General features: G+C 38.3%; 1 protein-coding gene across 1 annotated transcript in view; it reads left to right on the forward strand.

The window, feature by feature from the left end:
- LOC133623752 (differentially expressed in FDCP 6 homolog) overlaps positions 1-20,225 on the forward strand; it is a 53,801-nt gene extending 33,576 nt beyond the window's left edge. The window contains exons 5-12 of the mRNA XM_061987115.2: positions 2,272-2,499; positions 2,594-2,740; positions 6,965-7,073; positions 7,158-7,456; positions 7,520-7,686; positions 8,039-8,237; positions 18,113-18,203; positions 19,264-20,225. Of these exons, the coding sequence (XP_061843099.2) occupies positions 2,272-2,499; positions 2,594-2,740; positions 6,965-7,073; positions 7,158-7,456; positions 7,520-7,686; positions 8,039-8,237; positions 18,113-18,203; positions 19,264-19,457 (1,434 nt within the window). The 3' untranslated portion in view covers positions 19,458-20,225. The remainder of the gene's footprint in view (positions 1-2,271; positions 2,500-2,593; positions 2,741-6,964; positions 7,074-7,157; positions 7,457-7,519; positions 7,687-8,038; positions 8,238-18,112; positions 18,204-19,263) is intronic.
- The last annotated feature ends 476 nt before the right edge of the window (positions 20,226-20,701 follow it).

Raw genomic sequence — 20,701 nt, forward strand, 5'->3', positions numbered from 1 at the left:
GTCTAACGTTACGTGTGATATATTGACTAACGTAACCCTGCTTAAAAAAAATCACTGAACAAAAAGTATGAATAAGGTAGTGAACTGCAACAGATTCCCGTGTTTGCAATAACGTTATAACGTTAGCAGTGAGTTTACAGCCTCACTGATTTAACTACACAGCAAATAAAAGTCACGTTACTTAGCCAATAAACGTTATCTTTCATTCAAAATTTACCGTTCTTTGTGCAACTTCAAATGCCGGACGAAGTTGGAAGTTGTTGCCTCTCCATCAGTAATTTTCGAACCGCATGTGTTGCATACTGCAAACCGTTTTGTGTTGACCACCTCATAATTTTTATACCCAAACAAAATTATTTTAGGTATCATTTTTTGTTCACTGGCGTGTGGTTTGGACATGTCTTCTTCGTTGGTTGTCCTGCAATTTGATTGGATGAATGCTGTGTGATGAAAACAAAGTAGATCTAATTTGATTGGCTGTTGTACTGAGACCACACCAGCTGACACACGCAACGCTGATAGACAAGTACACAATGAAAAATACGGAGCGCTCCCGAATAACTTTTTCATCTTTGGGTTTTGGGGAAAGTAGCAAGTCGTGTCAAGTCATGTCAATTCAAAAGGCTCAAGTCCAAGTGAAGTCACAAGTCATTGATGTTAAAGTCTAAGTCGAGTTGCAAGTCTTTTTACATTTTGTCAAGTCGAGTCTAAAGTCATCAAATTCATGACTCGAGTCTGACTCGAGTCCAAGTCATGTGACTCGAGTCCACACCTCTGGATATGGACATCTACATCCAGATATATGATTTTCCTCAGTCGCTGGACAGGACAGCTTTAATCAAAACAAAAACAAAAATGTTGTTTTATTTTTTAAATTCAATTGTTTTTTTTATCGATTAAGAATCGTTGCCAATAAGAAACGCGATTGATTCAAAAATTTAAAAAAATTAAACATTTGTTTATTGGATTGTTTACATATACGGTCCAGAAATATGATTAAACAGATGTCAAATGTTATTTTTTCCCCCAAAAAAGTAATCCATCAAAATGATATATAAAATAAAATATATTAAAAAAATAGATAAATAACCTATCAGTCAAATAGGTACATGCAAATATTGACATGCAGCCACAGACAACTGCACTCCTGCATGTCCCCAACACGGTGCAGCAATATGCAAAAGCAGACAAAAGGTTAATCAATTATATACCTTTCAATTACTTTTCAATCGGGGTTAAATTTGAGATGAGTCATTTACACATTTTAGGAAACCACTCTATACTTCCTGAAACTTCACAGAACAACCGTTCAATGTCAGCCTAATTTTCTCCAATTCAAGGAAATAAAGAGTATCTATAATCCAGCGAGTGTGGCAGGCAGGCGCTGCAGCTTTCCAATTTAGCACAAAATGAGTCTTCAAGCCAACAACCAATTTTTAAGACCACAGAAGACATTTCAAACCACAAGCAATGAAATGTTGAAAACAAGCAATCAGTCTCAGACCAGAATATGTTATAAATAATTCCATAAAAACAAATAACTTCCATCTTTCATCTTTGTTTCCACTCGCCCAATGGCATACGTACTGTAGGTATACTTTACCAGATGAAAATGTTACTTGGGTAAATTTAGCTATGTGGATGTCTTAGGTGATACTGTTGCTCTTGTTTGTTGAAATAAGAAGGCGGTAATCTGTAAAATAAATATGTCACACTTAGGATCATTTACAACCACTAACTATCACAACCTGACTGAAATCTTGTTCCTTGCCGTCATGGAATACACAGGATCTATTTATGCCGCCATTTGGCTCCTGTCTCACTTTCATAGTCGTGTTTTGGTTTCCTGTCATGTATTTTATACGAAGACACTTCCAAGAAAAGGGCTTACATTTTAAGAGGAAACTAGTTTATTTCAAATTGATCAAACGTTGCTGTTGAAACTGGGAATGAAGTAGAGCTGTTAAAATGTGAAATACAGCGCTACTACTGATTTTGCATCTATTTTATTTAATGCAGATTTGAAAACAAATATTAAGTCAGAGTGACATTTAAGTCATGGAGTTTCAAAGTTTCTCACAGTGAGCCTTCCTTCTGAGAACATACAGTTTGGGGAGGGCCTGCCCTCCTAGCTCCTCTCTGGAAAAAAATATTTTCTGAATATGTCGTTTTTGGTCACACAAAACAGTTTACTCTCATAGTAGTGCAAATGTTGGATGTACACGATGAAATGAATCATATTTCATCCATCTATTAATACCTCTACCTCAGTTGGAGTATCTACTGAAGAAGATCTGCTCAGCGATGAGTACTGAGCTCAACTGTGTTGAATTGGAGGACTTCTTCTCCCAAGATGCAGTGCAACAGAGAGGCATCACTGTCTGGATTTTTCTGGAGATGATGGACACAGGAAAGATAGTTCGAGGAATGGATAGGGCAGCCATCAGTATGGGTATAGAGGAAGTATACAGGGAGATAGTTGGTGATGTCCTGAAAGAGGTAGGAGGCCAAAGTATGTGGTCGACTTCCCTGACAGGGTCTACTTTGTGCCCTGACAGCATGTGTGTGTGTGTGTTGTTTGGGGTGAATGCAGGGTTATCTGTGGAAGAAAGGCCAACTGAGGAGAAACTGGAAGGAGCGCTGGTTCACGCTGAGGCCGAGCAACTTGTCCTACTACACCACGGAGGACCGCAAGGAGTGCCAGGGCAAAATCCCTCTGGATGGGAATTGCTGTGTGGAGGTAAACTACAGCTTTCAGTAGCATGACTTTTTGCACATGTTTTCCACATAAGACGATAAACCTGGCCTCTAATCTAAAGGTTAGGTACTCCCCAATAACAATCATAATAGGTTTTATTAAGAGATGTCCGATAATATCGGCCTGCCGATATAATCGGCCGATAAATGTGTTAAAATGTAATATCGGAAATTATCGGTATCAGGTTTTTTTTATCGGTATCGGGTTTTTTTAATTTTATTTTTTATTAAATCAACATAAAAAACACAAGATACACTTACAATTAGTGCACCAACCCAAAAAAACCTCCCTTCCCCATCATTCACACTCATTCACACAAAAGGGTTGTTTCTTTCTGTTATTAATATTCTGGTTCCTACATTATATATCAATATATATCAATACAGCCTGCAAGGGATACAGTCCGTAAGCACACATGATTGTGCGTGCTGCTGGTCCACTAATAGTACTAACGTTTAACAGTTAATTTTACAAATTTTCATTAATTACTAGTTTCTATGTAACTGTTTTTATATTGTTTTACTTTCTTTTTTATTCAAGAAAATGTTTTAAATGCATTTATCTTATTTTATTTTATTAATTAAAAAAAAAAAAAGTACCTTATCTTCACCATACATGGTTGTCCAAATTAGGCATAATAATGTGTTAATTCCACGACGGCATATATCGGTTGATATCGGTATCGGTTGATATCGGTATCGGTAATTAAAGAGTTGGACAATATCGGAATATCGGATATCGGCAAAAAGCCATTATCGGACATCCCTAGTTTTATTCATAGGTGCCTTTCAAGACGGAGAGGGCAGAAAGTAGGGGTTGTGGGTAAGAGAAGACTCAGTAAAGTTTCTAACATATGGGGGTGATGTGATTTGCAGAGGGGAACCAATTTTATTAGCACCTCTTAACTTACCTGAGAGATGGACCATACACTGAAGAACAACATTTTATCAGAGATGATCTGTGTTGGCCCTGCGATGAGGTGGCGACTTGTCCAGGGTGTACCCCGCCTTCCGCCCGATAGTCGCTGAGATAGGCTCCAGCGCCCCCCGCAACCCCGAAGGGAATAAGCGGTAGAAAATGGATGGATGGATGGATTTAGGGACATGATGAATTTAAGTAATTTATGAGTGCACCGGGGTTTGGTGAAAGAGTTGGACTTGGCTTGAATGTTATGTATTTCATCCCAAATTTCCTTCAAAAAATACAGCTGGGATAGGCTCCAGGGACAAGCGGTAAAAAATGGATGGATGGATGGAAATCAACATGTGGAAGGATTTATCTGATATGTAACTAATGAAGATGAGAATACATAAAACAGAACCCTGGGGAATACCACTAGAAGCTGATGATATAGTTTGACCATTTTCACAATTTCCCCTATTTAGCTCAAGCCAAAACATAACTCATGCCAGGAACAAAGATTCTGAGCAATCATCTTTTAACTTATCTGGAGGAAGCAACCATAAACAAGACGGTAGCAATAGGAACACATTATCATATTTTTTAGGGACTCTTTACATTTTTGTAATTACTAAGTGTGGATTTGAGCTAAATAGGGGAATTGTTAATAAGGATTTGATGTCTCGGACCCTAGTTCTCAAATGGGGTTTCTGCTACCTATTGGGACACATGAAGGCTACATTACTTGAGACTTAAGAAAAACAGAACTAAAGATTATGAATTGATTTGTATTTTAATTTTAAGAACGCATCTTAATTTTAATCGCAAATGAGTGCACTTTAATTTGATAACTATCTTATGGGAACAACGCTTTTGTTGTGCGCTGTGCAAGACAGCTGAGAAGAATCCCAGGATGCAGACCAATGGTGAGTTAAATAGTTATTTTACTAATGAACAGTACTCACAAGTCTTTACAAAATATGACTGTGCAAAAAGGGGGGGGGGGCATAATGAGCACGGTGGGGAAGAATAGAACTTCTAACAAAAAAAGTTAAAGTTAAAGTACCAATAATAGTCACACACACACTAGGTGTGGTGAAATTTGTCCTCTGCATTTGACCCATCCCCATGTTCACCCCCTGGGAGGTGAGGGGAGCATTGGGCAGCAGCGGTGGCCGCGCACAGGAATCATTTTTTGTGATTTAACCCCCAATTCCAACCCTAGATGCTGAGTGCCAAGCAGGGAGGTAATGGAACCCATTTTTTAGTCTTTGGTACGAAGCTATCAAACAAACATGCAAGAAGTGATAGCAAAATACAAAATAACTACATGGCACTGGGAAAAAAACACTAAACTAACGGGTTCAGCAGAACAGCAACTATGCAGGCATGACAGACCAGGAAGACAAGACATTTGCAGAGTGCCAGCTGATAGTCAGGATACACTTAAGTAGGCCCAGGCTAATTGGTTTCAGCTTGGGCATGTCCTGCAACTCCGCCCACCAGGAAAAAAACGGAATCTGGGCTGAAAGAAGCACAAAGCAGTAAATGATACAAAACAAGACAAAACCAGACCATAAAAAGTAACAAAAAGTAAAAACCAAAAAGTGGCAGCATAGCTGACAGCTTTCTTTGTATTTGTGTTTACAATTAAAGTTATTATTTTTATTCAAGCAAGAGCACAACAAATGAACACACCTCGTTTCAACCTCAAATGCTTTTCTCTGGTAAGGGGATACTTGGTTGAAATAAGTATTTGACAGGAAGTACTTCACTGAAAGACAGTTTCGATAGTCAGAGGGGGGAGATGGCGAAATAGTTGAATTTGGCTTGAAAGACAGGTATTGCGTTCCAAATTTCATAAAAAAATAATAACAAGTGAAAGGACTTAACTAGAGATGTCCGATAAATGTGTTAAAATGTAATATCGGAAATTATCGGTATCGTTTTTGTTTTTTTTATCGGTATTGTTTTTTATTTATTTATTTATTTATTTTTATTAAATCAACATAAAAAACACAAGATACACTTGCAATTAGTGCACCAACCAAAAAAACCTTCCTCCCCTCATTCACACAAAAGGGTTGTTTCTTTCTGTTATTAATATTCTGGTTCCTACATTACATATCAATATATATCAATACAGTCTGCAAGGGATACTGTCCGTAAGCACACATGATTGTGCGTGATGCTGGTCCACTAATAGTACTAACCTTTAACAGTTAATTTCACTAATTTTCATTAATTACTAGTTTCTAGCTGACAGCTTTCTTTGTATTTGTGTTTACAATTAAAGTTATTATTTTTATTCAAGCAAGAGCACAACAAATGAACACACCTCGTTTCAATCTCAAATACTTTTCTCTGGTAAGGGGGTACTTGGTTGAAATAAGTATTTGACAGGAAGTACTTCACTGAAAGACAGTTTCGATAGTCAGAGAGGGGAGATGGCGAAATAGTTGAATTTGGCTTGAAAGACAGGTATTGCGTCCCAAATTTCATAAAAAAATAATAACAAGTGAAAGGATTTAACTAGAGATACAGTCCGTAAACACACATGATTGTGCGTGCTGCTGGTCCACTAATAGTACTAACCTTTAACAGTTAATTTCACTAATTTTCATTAATTACTAGTTTCAATGTAACTGTTTTTATATTGTTTTACTTTCTTTTTTATTCAAGAAAATGTTTTTAATTTATTTATCTTATTTTATTTTATTAATTTTTTAAAAAGTACCTTATCTTCACCATACATGGTTGTTCAAATTAGGCATACTAATATGTTAATTCCACGACTGTATATATCGGTTGATATCGGTATCGGTTGATATCGGTATCGGTAATTAAAGAGTTGGACAATGTCGCAATATCGGATATCGGCAAAAAGCCATTATCGGACATCCCTAGATTTAACTGATAAAGATGAAATGACCTAAAACAGAGCCGTGGGGAACACCCTTATTAACAATTCCCCTATTTAGCTCAAACCAGAACATAAGTCGTTTCACAAAAATTCGGAATAACATCACCTTTTTTAGACAAGGATGATAATCATTTTAGAGACTGTCGCCTGCAGTCAGCTACAGGGCATATGTACTAAATACTCTAAACAACCATTCACATTCACACACTGCCTCTGAGAGGGAATCAGTTTCATGCTGGCTGTGTGAAAGTCAGCTGTATCAACCACAGCTCCATCACTGACCTAGTTTGGCTTGATCCACACACACATTATTGGAATATGACAACATATTATCCTGCTATATTGTTTTGCATGATTAGTGATGTTGCATTTCTTGTTAAAAGGTGCTTCCAGACCGTGACGGTAAAAGATGCATGTTTTGTCTAAAAACCCTCTCTAAAACTTACGAGATGAGTGCATCAGACACCAAGCAGAGGCAAGAATGGACAACAGGTCAGAGGAAATAAAATGATCAACTGAAAAAGTGTAAAAACAAAACAAAAAACACATTTAGGTGTATGTGCATTCTGCCGACAGCCATCCAGACAGCAATCAGGCTGCATGTGGAAGGGAAGAAGTCCCTCCATAAAGATTTGAAGCTAAAGAGGCGTGAGCAGCGGGAGCAGCGAGAGAAGAGAAGGCAGGCCAAAGAGGAGGAGCTGCAGAGATTGCGGGCCCTTCAGGAGGAACGCGAGCGTAAGCTGGAGGAGCTGGAGCTCCTGAGGGAGGCGCAGAGGCAGACACAGGTCCTCCTCGAGCAGGACGAAGAGAGGAGGCGGCGGCAGCATGAGCAGCTCCAACAGGCCTTGGAAGTCCAGCTCCGGGAGGCTGAGGAGGTGAGAGTGGAGGTGAAAGCAGCGTGCATGAAACAGAAGACTTATTGTTGGTTGTGTATAAAGGCGCGAGTCAGCATGCAGGCAGAGATGGCTCTGAAAGAGGAGGAGGCAGAAAGGCAGAGGAAGAGGATCCACGAGCTGGAGGAGATGCAGAAGTGTTTGGAGGAGGCGCTGCAGCAGGAGATTAAAGCCAGGATGGATGAGGAGGCTTTCCGCTACGCTCAGGCTGGGTAAAGTTACCATTGATACACAGCAGCACCCATTAAGCCAAATTATTTAAAACCGAAAATGTGTTCAATTGTGATGCTCTGTGTGACATACTGTTGTCCATTTTGTGCTGACGTGTTTGCTGTGCAGCAAATGTTTCAAATGAGAAGAGATCATGTTGCGTTATCTTCCTGAGGAAGCAGAGCTGTTAGCAGAGGAAGTCCCCGCCACTCAGATCTTTTGTGTGCACAGCCAATCATGCAGTGATAAAACACAAAGACCTGAATCGGTCCGTCGTCCAAACCTTCTGAGAGATCTGTCTTTACGCTCAACCATGTGCCTTGGAAGATTTTGAATGTTCTATGCTGGGTGCAGGCTTCTTGCGGACGAAGAGGAGAAAATGAAGGCGCTGATGAACCTACAGGAGGAGCAGGAAGAATACATTCTGAAGACTCAGAGGGAGAAGCAGGAGCTCAAGCAGGAAATGGAGGCCAAGTCGCAGGCCCTGGAGGAGGCCCAAAGACAGTTGGAGGAGGTCAGAGCCAACCGGCACAGGGTGGACCAGGATGTGGTGGTAAGCAAAAAAATTGTTCATAAATAGGATAACACAATCATCTATTTAACCTCAATATAAAAGCTTGAAAATATTTTATAGTAAACTCGCTTGTATTGATATAATGTTACGACTCCTCTGTCACTGCTATATGGCGACTCACTGTAGTAACTTAGTGGACCTGCCTGGACACCTTCCGGGTTGTGTTGTTTATTGTTTATTGAATGGATCCCCATTAGCTGACGCCAAGACGACTGCTAGTCTTCCTGGGGTCCATATAGGAGCATACAAAATTAAAATACAAAGAATACATGCATTACCAGACATTATACAATGGAAAAATACAACATAAGATAAAAAGCTAGTTAAACCCAGTATTAAAAATTCACGTCATGTGGGCAGCTGCAATAGGTGTATCTTCAAAGCTGTCTTGAATGACAATTTACTTTGTGAGAGATTAATGTGAGATGGCAACCGATTCCAGAAAGATGTACATCTATACATGACTGTATGTTTGAGGAGATTGGTCCTGGGAGCAGGAAGTGCCAAATAGCCATTGCTGGCATTCCTAGTGTCATGAATATTTGTGTTAGTTGATTTTAAAAACTGCTTGTAAAAGTAATCTGGTGATTGATCTAAAATGATAGTTCTAAAGAACATAATGAGACTACAATGCATCTTTTGTTCAACAGACAACCAGGACAGACGTGAATGCATAAATGAAATATTAGTGCGCAAAGAACATTTAAGTAGCAGTCTAGCCGCTCTGTTCTGAACAAGTTGCAGTTTGTTCAGGTCAGACTTAGTTGTAGCGGACCATATTATAGGACAGTAATGAAGATGACAGAAAACCAAGGACTGTATAACTTGACCCATTTTTGAGGATGTCAAGAAGGTGGAGCACTTCCTCACCATGGCTAAACCTCTTCCCATTTTCATTAAAATACCATCAATATGATCGGACCATGACAGTTGACTGTCTAATAGCACACCAATCAGTTTTGCTTTTTTGACCTGCTCAATACATATGTCTGACATTGAAATATGAAGCTGCGGGTCATCAACAAGCATATGCCTGGATCCAAAAAGAATGCTTTTTGTTTTGTCAATATTTACAACAAGTTTACTATCATTTACCCAGCGTGACACTCTCTCCAGGTCCTGATTTAAGTTATTTTGTAGGTCATTTAAGGTAGAGGCAGTACTGTATAGAGTTGTGTCATCTGCATACATAACCATATTGGTGTTTGTTGTAACACAGGGAAGAGCATTAGTAAAAATCATAAAAAGTAAAGGACCTAAGCAGCTTCCTTGAGGCACGCCGCAGTAATTGTACTTGCGTTCGGATAGGCTACCATTAAAACACACTGTCTGTGATCTTCCTGATAGATAGCTCAACATCCAAGAAAATGACATACTATTAAAACCATATTTTCTCAGTTTGGAGATCATTATATTGTGATCTATGACATCGAATGCCGCACTAAAGTCAATCAGGACAGTCCCAACCATCTTCTTGACATCCATTTGTGACAGCCAGTCATCAGTCAGCTGAGCTAGAGCAGTAGATGTTGAGTGACCTTGCCTATTAGTACTGTACAATCTATGTTACTGTTCAGAGCTTTGTGCAAGCATGTCAAACAATTTTTTTATTAAGAGATGATTTAGCATTTTCAACATATCTTAAACATTTTCAAATACATATACTGTAACAAAAAAATTGCTATTAATGTAAAATATAAAACAATTTTCCAAAGTTTACAATGTAAGCATTTAGATTGTACAAAACAGTTTCAAATTATAAAAAAAAGACTTTTCAAACAATAACATACGTTTAAAAGTAATACATTAATTTAATGATATAACAACAATGTAGTACAACATAAATAATCAAGTACTCCTGTTTGAATGCAGTGTTGGTTTTATCCATCAAACACCTCAATAGTTTTTTTGTTGACTACCTTTTTTGTATGCTGTAGAACTGTTTTACCTTAAAATTGCAAAATGTTAGTCATTGGTTGCAGGGGTGCTGATGGGATTTTTGAACTGGGGATACCAAGCTGTCAGCAAAATATTTCAACTCATTGAGTTATTTCCGACGAGACTATGAGATGTGGCCTGTGTTAGCTCCTGTTGAATGTGTTAATAACTGCATGTTGTTAGAGCTAAAACAATTGAACGTGCTTCGGTGGCTGTATTTCCCCTTGTCTACAAATGGGGGTGTTGTAGAATTACATGGTGATCACTTCTTTAATTTTTTAAATTATCACCCTGTAGCAGTAGCATTAGTAGTAATAGTAGTAATTGTGTGACTGTCATAGTAGACAGTTGTCTGATCACTTCTACAGGCACAGATGGACTTCCCAGTTTGGATTGTTGCCTATCGTTCGTAATCATTATGAGAGGCAATAAGACAAATTAATTTTTTTCTGTGCATTCTAACCCGTAAATATACGTAAATTAAAGTCTGCTTACAATGGAGTCAATTGGAGGTCCTCTACTCCTCCCATAAAGCCCTCTAAATAACATCCAAAAAGTTCCAACAATACTACATTTACATTTCGTGACTTGAATATTAACCAGTGATATTGTTATTATAAGCGCGACCGCAGACTAACTATTTTTAGCGGTGCATTGTCACAGACAGCTAACTAGCTTATGGCTGCTGTATTGATGTCATGAGCTAGTGACCTGCTTTCTCGACTCGGAGCTGGTGAAAGTTTATTCTAGCTCATAAATAATACCTCTCACCTTGATAGTAGAAGGATGAGGACATAATCCGGACAAGTTGATCATTTTTGGCATCCAATTTAGACCCGGCAATGGTAAAAAAGACAAGAAAGGACGTTTAGTTTCACCCTCTTTTTTTATTTGCGAGGATTATCAATCAATCAATCAATGTTTATTTATACAGCCCTGAATCACAAGTGTCTCAAAGGGCTGCACAAGCCACAACGACATCCTCGGTACAGAGCCCACATAAGGGCAAGGAAAAACTCACCCCAGTGGGACGTCGATGTGAATGACTATGAGAAACCTTGGAGAGGACCGCATATGTGGGTACCCCCCCCCCCCCCCCCCCCCCCCCCCTTCCTAGGGGAGATCGAATGCAATGGATGTCGAGTGGGTCTGACATAATATTGGATCCAACATAATGGTAAGAGTCCTGTCCATAGTGGGGTCAGCAGGAAACCATCCCGAGCGGAGACGGGTCAGCAACGCAGAGATGTTCCCAACCGATACACAGGCGAGCGGTCCACCCCGGGTCCCGACTCTGGGCAGCCAGAACTTCATCCATGGCCACGGACCTTTGTTTCCCCCTCCACAAGGGGTAGGGGGAGCAGAGGAGAAAGGAAAAGAAACGGCAGATCAACTGGTCGAAAAAGGGGGTCTATTTAAAGGCTAGAGTATACAAATGAGTTTTAAGATGGGACTTAAATGCTTCTACTGAGGTAGCATCTCTAATTGTTACCGCGAGGGCATTCCATAGTACTGGAGCCCGAATAGAAAACGTTCTATAGCCCGCAGACTTTTTTTGGGCTCTGGGAATCACTAATAAGCCAGAGTTCTTTGAACGCAGATTTCTTGCCGGGACATAGGGTACAATACAATCGGCAAGATAGGATGGAGCTAGACCGTGTAGTATTTTATACGTAAGTAGTAAAACCTTAAAGTCGCATCTTAAGTGCACAGGAAGCCAGTGCAGGTGAGCCAGTATAGGCGTAATATGATCAAACTTTCTTGTTCTTGTCAAAAGTCTAGCAGCCGCATTTTGTACCAACTGTAATCTTTTAATGCTAGACATAGGGAGACCCGAAAATAATACGTTACAGTAATCGAGACGAGACGTAACGAACGCATGAATAATGATCTCAGCGTCGCTAGTGGACAAAATGGAACGAATTTTAGCGATATTACGGAGATGAAAGAAGGCCGTTTTAGTAACACTCTTAATGCATGCTGTTACAATTTCGCTGCGCTTGTTGACAAAAACAAGATGGCGGAGTAGAGCACGTCCAAAACTGAAGCTCCCCTGTGCATGCTCTAAACAACTTTAAGCTACTTGGATTTCTGCCATATTTTTATTTTTCCTTTATGAACAACGCTTTCCTTATTTGTTGCACACCCGTTACAAACGTTTAATGAAAAAGGCAACAATGGAGTCAGGATCGTCCTCGTCTCAAACACCTGTCGTCACGGAGGCCTATCTTGAGACTTTACTCAGGAAATTTTTCAATGAGGCTGAGGATAGATCCCAAAAGCGATTCCAGCGATTGGAGGATCAACTTGGTTCAATTCAAGATACTTTATCCAAGCACGCTGCCGATATAGAATCTGTCCGCAATGAAGTGTCTTCTATTGAAACACGTGTCCAGAGCAATGAGGACGCCATGCTCAATTTCACCAGCACGCTCAGGAAGATTGAGGAAAAAATGATAGATCTTGAGGACAGAAGCAGGAGGGATAACATTAGAATAATCAACATCAAAGAAGGCGAAGAAGGAAATAACGCGCTGTCTTACCTGTCCGCCAACATCCCCAAGTGGTTCCCTGCCTTGGCTGCAAATCCTCCGGAGCTCATGCGGGCCCATCGCATTGGCCCCCCGCGACAATCTCCCCGTCCCAGGGCGATGATTGTGAAGTGTCTGCGGTACACGGATAGGGACCGCATCCTAAAGGAGGCTAGGAAAGTTCCTCTTCAGCTCTCCGGGAACTCCGTTCGCTTTGCCCCGGACTACAGTGACGCGACGGCCAAGCTGAGACGACCCTGCTACTCCACTATGTACAGCGCTCGGAAAGCTGGTTTTGAAGCCTTTCTCATTTATCCAGCAACTATCAAACTCTCCAAAGGCTCCCAACAACACTTTTTTGACAATCCAGCAGAGGCTGAAAAGTTCATCTCCGCAGCCTCGTAAACTCCACTGAACTTGGGGGTACTCACACAGAGACATGGACATACGACACTTGGTAAGACTATTTTTTGTTAGATTTTTCTTCAGTGAGACTTTTTCATCGCAGTGCTTGTGTGCCGGAGACAGGCATGGATCTGTTTACTTCCTGGGTTGTTGACGCGTCATGTTGCCACGTGACTGTTTTTCTTTTTTCTGTTTTGCTTTTTTTTTTTACTAAACCACAATATTATTTTGTACACATAGAAGATATATAAGAGTTTGTTTTTTTTTGTTGTTTTTTTTGTTTGATATTCGAACCTAACTACGAAAATGGTGTGATGAATGGAAATTATTTAGGAAACTATTTTTGCATTTTGAAGTTGTTCCATATTAAATATGTGATACTTACCACGCCTCATAAATATATAGTATATATATATATATATATTTGTTAATATTACTTCTTTAGTTTTTTTTACTTTTGCAATCGGATATTTAGAAGCTCTTGGGGGGAGCTTTTTGTTTTTTTTTTGTTTACCATGTTTATTTTATTGCCTGTAGTGTGTGAGTGTATGTTTCTGTGTGTGTGGATGAGAGATTGTTTATGTGTTTGCTTGAGTGGTCCAGTTGTTGTGTGCATGTTTGTGTTGTGTGTCTGTGGCCCACAGTCCTTGACCATATGCCCTCTTCTCTTGTTCATGTTTCATGAACAGAGGAATGATTTATCTGACCATGATCACACACCCTCTTCGTCTTTTCATGTTTCTGAAATAACTCTATATGGATAGTTCTGATAGTGAATTCTCCTCTGAAATAGAGGAGAATGAAGATTTGACAAACTCCCACAATTTGGAATCAATCAGTTTCTCAGACCACATTAACTACAAATCACAAAGATTTATGAGCGAAATGGACCCAGATAGAAATGCTCCTCAAAACACCAACAATGATTGTTTATATTATACTGATGTCACATTTGATAAAACATTTATGCAAGATAAAAACATATCTCTAGTACATTTTAATAGCAGGAGTCTATACTCTCATTTTGATGATATCCAGGACTATTTGAATCAATTCAAATCTCCATTTAATATTATAGGTATTTCAGAGACATGGATGAATGAGAATACAAGTAATGAGTTTGAATTAAATGGGTATGAAATGTTTTGCACCAACCGTAAAAATAAGAGAGGAGGAGGTGTGGCTCTGTATGTGGACAAAAATATCAGCTGTAGTATTGTAAATGATATGTGTTTAGCTGTTGAGGAACTCTTCGAATGCGTCACTGTGGAATTATCATTTTCAAATAGGAAACACATTATTGTAAGCTGCGTTTATAGGACACCAGGATCCGACTTAAAAATATTTAATGAATGGATGGAAAAATTATTTAAGAGAAACAAAAAATATATAGTATGTGGTGACTTTAATATCAACCTTTTAAATCCTAATAAACACAAACACACAGCAGAATTTATTGACACCATGTTCTCCATGGGCTTATTCCCACTGATCACACGACCCACAAGAATCACATCACACAGCACCACACTTATTGACAACATATTTTGTAACATTGTAGATCAGACTGTAACTGGAGGCTTGTTAGTTAGTGATGTCAGTGATCATTTACCAGTGTTCATGGTGTACAATATTAACTGCAAAACATCCAAACCTGTAAATAGTGAATATTATCGTAGAGACACAACAGAAAGATCATTAACAGCACTAAAGAATGATTTAGCGAAACAAAACTGGGATTCTGTTTTTCAAACGTCAGATATAAATGCAGCTTATAATTTATTTCATGACATTTTTTTCTCACTTTATGATACACACTGCCCCATCAAAAAATGCACTATAACTAACTCCACAAAAACTCCATGGATAACCAAAGGGCTTGCGAACGCTTGCAAAAAGAAAAATTATTTATACAGGACTTTTTTTAAGCATCAAACCATAGAAACAGAACAAAAATACAAAACATATAAAAATAAATTAACCAGCATATTAAGAGCAAGCAGGAAAGAATACACCACCAAATTATTAATCCAAAAGAAAAATGATATAAAGGGAATTTGGAAGGTATTAAATACAATTATTGGGCACGGTTCAAACAGTCCTTGTTATCCAGAGTTTTTTGTTGAGAACGACCAAATCATAATTGATAAGAAGATGATTGCTGACGGCTTCAACGTGTTTTTTGTTAATATTGGGCCTGAGCTGGCAAAAAAATCCCAATTAATGATGAACAGCCCACGGAACTTATTGAAAAAAATCTTTATTCGATGTTCCTTACTCCGACTGTCGAAAAGGAAGTCTTAGAGGTTATTCAGAAAAGCAAGAACAAAACATCACGTGACATTTATGACCTCGACATGAGGACCGTCCGGAACGTAGCGGAAGAAATCATCAAACCATTCACATACATCTGCAATTTATCTTTTCAACTTGGACAATTTCCTTCACAATTGAAACTCTCAAAAGTCATCCCCATCTTCAAATCTGGAGACAAACACCACTTCACAAATTACCGGCCCGTCTCTCTTCTGCCACAGAAAAATTATTTGATAATAGACTTCGTGGCTTCATTGGAAAGCACAAATTATTATATGATTGTCAATATGGGTTCCGACAAAATAGGTCAACTTCATTAGCTTTAAGTGATTTAATAGAGAACATTACTAATGGTATCGAGAAAAACAAATTTGTTATAGGAATTTTTATTGATCTGCAAAAGGCTTTCGATACCATTGACCACCAGATTTTGGTAAATAAACTGGAAAACTATGGCATAAGGGGAGTGGCAGGGAAATGGCTGAAGAGCTACTTGAATGAGAGACAGCAGATTGTTCAGATCGACCAACATCAATCTACACTCATGAACATAACCTGTGGAGTCCCCCAGGGCTCGATACTAGACCCACACTATTTATAATGTATATCAATGAAATATGTAAAGTATCAACACTGCTGAAGTTCATCCTCTTTGCTGACGACACAACCATTACATGTGCAGGTGACGACCTGAAGCAACTTCTGGCCTCTGTAACTGAGGAGATGATCAAGTTAAAAACTTGGTTTAATACCAACAAATTGTCTCTGAATTTAAAGAAGACCAAAATCATGCTCTTTAGCAATCGCAAAAGTGAAATACCCATCAGGATTGTTATTGATGATACACCAATAGAATATGTCCAACAAAATTCATTTTTAGGAGTGGTAATAGATGAAAATATATCATGGAAGCCTCATATAAATTACCTAAGGACAAAAGTTGCTAAATGTGTTGGAATGATGAGGAGATCATGTCATTTATTGAACACCAATGCTCTGCTTTTATTGTATCATTCATTTATTATGTCATATTTAAACTATTGTGTTGAAGTCTGGGGAAATTGTTATAAATCTCATCTACAGCCTTTAGTCACTCTGCAGAAAAAGGCCATTAGGATTGTGTCCAATGTTCACTACTTACATCGTTCGAATCCACTATTCATGGAGTTAAAGCAACTTAAACTGTACGATGTAATCAACTTTAAAACTGCTCAAATGATGTTTAGGGCATCCCAAAACTCTCTACCATCCAATATACAAAACCTATTCCAGGATAGAGATGCTCACCATAGTTACAGTCTAAGAGGAAACAAAAAATTACATTTGCCTAAATTTAGAACAACTTTAAAATCAATGTGCATTTCAGTGCGTGGAGTCAGTCTGTGGAACAACTTAGGGGAAGAGTTAAAAACCTGTTCTAACATGATTACATTTAAAAGACTGTTTAAAAAAGAAGTACTGAAGAAGTACGAGGAGGAAAGAGAGTGATGCCTTCAGCACAGAGCGATGGGAGAGAAGTGTATGGTCAGAGAGTGTTTGGGCCTGTGTGAGTGTGTGTGTGTGTGTGTGTGTGTGTGTGTGTGTGTGTGTGTGTGTGTGTGTGTGTGTGTGTGTGTGTGTGTGTGTGTGTGTGTGTGTGTGTGTGTGTGTGTGTGTGTGTGTGTGTGTGTGTGTGTTTTGTCTCGTCTTGTCTTGTCCCATAGTAACAGTGGTACTACTGTATTGTTAGTGTATAGGAGTTTTTCTTGTTTTTGTTTGTATAGTATTGTTCTTGTATTATATTGTTTATGTTAAATAGGGAGGGAGTGAGAGGGGTTGGGATATTATAAGCAATTGCTTCATCCAACCCCTTTTCAAGCCATGTATAAATGTCTCTGCCAAAATGTAAAAAAAAAAAAAAGTGTGTTGTTGTATTGTGCAGGTTTGAAATAAATACTTCAATCAATCAATCAATGTGTGACTCAAACGAGAGAGTTGGGTCGAAGATAATACCCAGATTCTTTACCGAGTCGCCTTGTGTAATTGTTTGGTTGTCAAATGTTAAGGTGGTATTATTAAATAAATGTCGGTGTCTAGCAGGACCGATAATCAGCATTTCTGTTTTCTTGGCGTTGAGTTGCAAGAAGTTAGCGGACATCCATTGTTTAATTTCATTAAGACACGCCTCCAGCTGACTACAATCCGGCGTGTTGGTCAGCTTTAGGGGCATGTAGAGTTGGGTGTCATCAGCATAACAGTGAAAGCTAACACCGTATTTATATTATGAGTCAATCTTCATCTAAATGGGAATATATCTACATCCCATCATTTGGCATCTTTGTGACAACAGGGATGTTTTATTATGTTTGTTGGCTCTCATGATGTCTGCCGTGAGTAGTAATCGGTGATGTTGTCGAAGGAAAAAGCGAACGTAGTGATGCGTTTGTGAAATTAATGTGTGCCATATGCTTAAATTGAGCAAAATACGTAAATAATATATGTTATTATGAACGTGCCTCTTACTGCATTACATATATACTTGCAGCATCTATATAAAACCTTGATGGAGGATGGACAGATCTGTATCACTATGAATCTGAAGGGGACATGTCTCCCTTTCCCCATTGCCATTTGTGACAATGGTTGGTTGACAAACTACCAAGGCTTGCTTTGACCTTCTCACAGGCTGCCCAGAGGAAACTTCGCCAAGCGAGCACCAACGTCAAACACTGGAATGTCCAGATGAACAGACTGATGCGACCTATTGGACCAGGCGGTAAATTTCCCACAAGGCAATCCTACATGCAGTCGGTGCCTTTTTCAAGATGTACAAAATGTGTTGATCCACAGTTATATTTTGGTTTCTGGATGAAAAAAAATGAATGTGTTGTTGTTTGTCAAGCAACTTGCCTCTGCGAGTGTTTTGCAGATAATTTGTAAGATAAAATATGTCAGTCTATTTTCCAAGCATGTACATCTTGACTCACCTTAGAAGTAGGGGTGTCCTGATCCAATATTGATATCAGACTTTTTTACCGATACCAGCAAAAAACAAACAAGTATCGGGTGAAGTATCAGCTAAAATCTACGATATAAGTGCTCCGATACAAGCAGTCCTGCATAGTGTGTACTTGTACATTTAATATCTAAATGTCCTCCAATAAGCACACAAGGATGGTCTTTTCTTGTATTTTCGTAAAGTAATTTAAAAAAGGTAAACATGGTAGACTACAGGCTACTAGAGCTAGAAGCTACACAACAGTTAAGCACACAGTAACACATGTGTAATACGGGTCCTTAATTGAACAATATTGCAGTCTAAATGACCAAATTTTTTAATATAAAAAAGTATCAAATATTTTAAGTTGCATATTACTTACAGATACAAAGCCTCCAAGACAAAAGCTTATCAGAAAGTATCCGGTAACAAATGTGTCTGCGTCATCCAACTTACTGTGTCATAAGTTTATCTTGATGAATTATTGTGGCCAAATATTGACAAAAAATAAAATGACTCCTTTTCTTCAACTTAAAGACTACATAAGACAATTCCATCCTTAATATTAAATAGGCTAGTGTTTTTATTACCTACAATTGTTCTCGGAGTAATTATACTTGATAAGGCCTTTTCTAACATTTCACACTACAAAATAATAAAAGAATGTATGATTTGTGCTGATATTGTATTGGATCAATTTCTATATTGGCCAATACTCAAGGGTTTAATATTGATATTGTATTTGAAGTGACAAAGTTGTATCAGGACACCCTTAATTAGAAGTGTCATTATTTCATGCAGGTGATATAAACATTACATTCTGTGTCATTGTCTCTAGAAAAAAGACCGTTGTTGGGAAGTTCCTTGTCACATTTCCAGATTCCAACCCAGAGAGACCCGGGACTGCATCTCAGAAGGATATCCGGTTCGGAGGATCGAGACGAGGAGTGTAAAGAAAATGTTGACGGACCCGGGTGCGATTTAGAGAGACACAACTCCCACACTTCTAATGGAAAAATGGATATCCCTTAAAAGAACAACTCATACAAGACTGTGTCATCTCCAATTCCGATGTAGAAACTAAAGTGACTGTAATAGATTGCTCACCAAATGTAAAATATACTGACGTCTTTTTTTTTTGGAAAGTGTTTTAAAATGTTTTGATAATAAACTGTGTTTGTTTGACCACCGATGTTTGACGGTGTGGGACAGGAAACGCCTCAGTGCCTTGTACAAATGAAATGGTGAGCAATTTAACTGTGATGTAAAAATGCTGACATGTACAACTGAAGCCAATTATGCATATCAATATTCCCTATTGAATGTATGCGTGGTGTTTGATTTAACATGTAAAATAAAAAATGAGGAGATGTTTAATGTTAAGTCGTTCATTATTTTTCACTTATACGTCAACATGACAAAATTATGTGTAAAAGCAAAGCTGGGATATACGTTAAAATAGTGAAACAATAATGGTTGGATTGGTATAAAATATCTTATTGGATGTCATCGACAGTATCTTTATGCATCAAGTGATACCATATAATTACTTTGTTGATTCTTTGGGGTATGTGTGTGCAGACATAACATGAATGTATACCTTTATTTAAACACAAATATCATAACACCATCAAAAAACAATCAATAATACAATATTACTGTGTATAATAATCAATTCCGGACATTCCCACACATTGTTTAATTTGGAAGATTAATAGTTTCCTTTTCGCCCTGGTATAGGTTATAGAATGAATGGGTGCTCATTCATCCTTTTTGTAGTTCAGTGGCACAGTTAGACAATGCTTCCATTAATCATTCTTTATCATCCTATTCATTAGTGGCCTAAATGAGTACTGCAGTATGTTTAGTGTGTCAACTGTGTGTAATACTCCTGAGGCTAAGCTAAATAAAAGTTTTTGGCAATAAATATTGTTTTTGTAATGTCCTTTTCAGTATGTATTATCTTTTTTTCTGTTGTGATAAGAAGAACAATTTTTTCAAATTATTAAATAAACAAAACAAATAACTAAAAATAAGACTATTTTCAACAATAACGCAGTTTGTAACTAATTAACAGAAAGGACACAGACAAACCAATGGGAACAATTACATAATCTTCTGACAGTGGCAAAGATGATGCATGAAACAATATGCTTTTTTGCATCTTGATCAACCATCTACATACAACAGGGGTGTCAAACTCGTTTTCACTGAGGGCCACATTGCAGTTATGGCTGCTCTCACAGGGCCGTTTGTAAATGACTATAAATGTACCA

The sequence above is a fragment of the Nerophis lumbriciformis genome, linkage group LG01, assembly GCF_033978685.3.
Source record: "Nerophis lumbriciformis linkage group LG01, RoL_Nlum_v2.1, whole genome shotgun sequence".
Classification (NCBI taxonomy): domain Eukaryota; kingdom Metazoa; phylum Chordata; class Actinopteri; order Syngnathiformes; family Syngnathidae; genus Nerophis; species Nerophis lumbriciformis.